The following is a 1,095-nucleotide window of genomic DNA, read 5'->3' as shown; positions in this document are numbered from 1 at the left end:
ACCAGCATCGTGGGCTGCCAGAGCCTGCAGCATTTTGCCTGCACTCCGGCGGATCTGAGGCTCAGGATTGCACAACATGTGCATGAGCAGGTCCAGGGCTCCTGTCTCCCTGAAGACACCAGTCAGGGGCCCGATGCTGGCGTAGGCACTGAGCACATGGATGGTGTGGAGCACAGCAGCTGTGAGGCTTGGGGTCCCACTTTCTGCCAGCTGCCTGGCAGCCCTGCGTACCAGCGCCTGCACATCAGCCTCCATCTCTCCCATTGCCACTTCATCCAGGCCTCCTGGATCTCGAGGAAAGCTTCCTGAAACCCCAGCTGGTTCATGCTGAGGTCCCTTAGACAGTGCTCGCTCACCTAACAGCCCAGGGCAGTTGGCATAGACCTCAGGAGCTGACAGCCACATGAGGATGTGCTCTGCTTTGCCTTCTTCCACACCCACTTTGCCCGCTTCTCCACACTTCAGGACACTCCATCGGATCAGGTATTCAGGATGTCCATCATGCCCAGGCCTCTGCCGAATGAGTTCTTCAGGATATGCCTGCAGCCGGGGCCCTAAGGGCACCATGAGGTCCCCAGCATGCCGTTCCCCCACCATCCTGACCTCCTGGGATATACAAGGAGAAAGATAAGGCAGTATGAGAAAAGAAAAAAAATACATAGAGGGGGTGGAATCTTGAGACACAGAGAAGGTGGGTGGTGATCGGTAGGCTGCATGGTAGAATTTAGGAGGCCAAACAGAAAAGGCAAAAAATAGGATGGAATAAATAGCTGAACACACTTTGGGATTTATAACAGAAGGAGAATAGAGTGAATACAGTGAGGGGATGAAAAGAAGGGATTTAAGAAATGGAAGAGTTGGCTGGGCATGGTGGCTCACACCTGTAATACTAGCATTTTGGGAAGCCAAGGCAGGTAGATCATGAGGTCTGGAGTTTAAGACCAGCCTGGCCAACATAATGAAACCCCATCTCTACTAAAAATACAAAAATTAGCCCAGTATAGTGGCACACTCTTGCAGTCCCAGCTACTCAGGAGGCTGAGGCAGGAGAGTCGTTTGAACTGGGGAGGCAGAGATTGCAGTGAGGCAAGACCA

At 52.8% G+C, this 1,095-nt stretch overlaps 1 protein-coding gene across 2 annotated transcripts in view; it reads right to left on the bottom strand.

The window, feature by feature from the left end:
- Positions 1–1,095, bottom strand: part of CUL9 (cullin 9) — a 43,218-nt gene that overhangs the window by 40,532 nt on the left and 1,591 nt on the right. For both annotated transcript variants that reach the window (XM_017547340.2, XM_037745315.1), the window contains exon 2: positions 3–606. In XM_017547340.2, the coding sequence (XP_017402829.1) occupies positions 3–597 (595 nt within the window). In that variant the 5' untranslated portion in view covers positions 598–606. The remainder of the gene's footprint in view (positions 1–2; positions 607–1,095) is intronic.

The sequence above is a fragment of the Cebus imitator genome, unplaced genomic scaffold (assembly GCF_001604975.1).
Source record: "Cebus imitator isolate Cc_AM_T3 unplaced genomic scaffold, Cebus_imitator-1.0 Scaffold197, whole genome shotgun sequence".
NCBI lineage: Eukaryota > Metazoa > Chordata > Mammalia > Primates > Cebidae > Cebus > Cebus imitator.
This window is presented reverse-complemented; position numbering and strand designations above follow the sequence as displayed.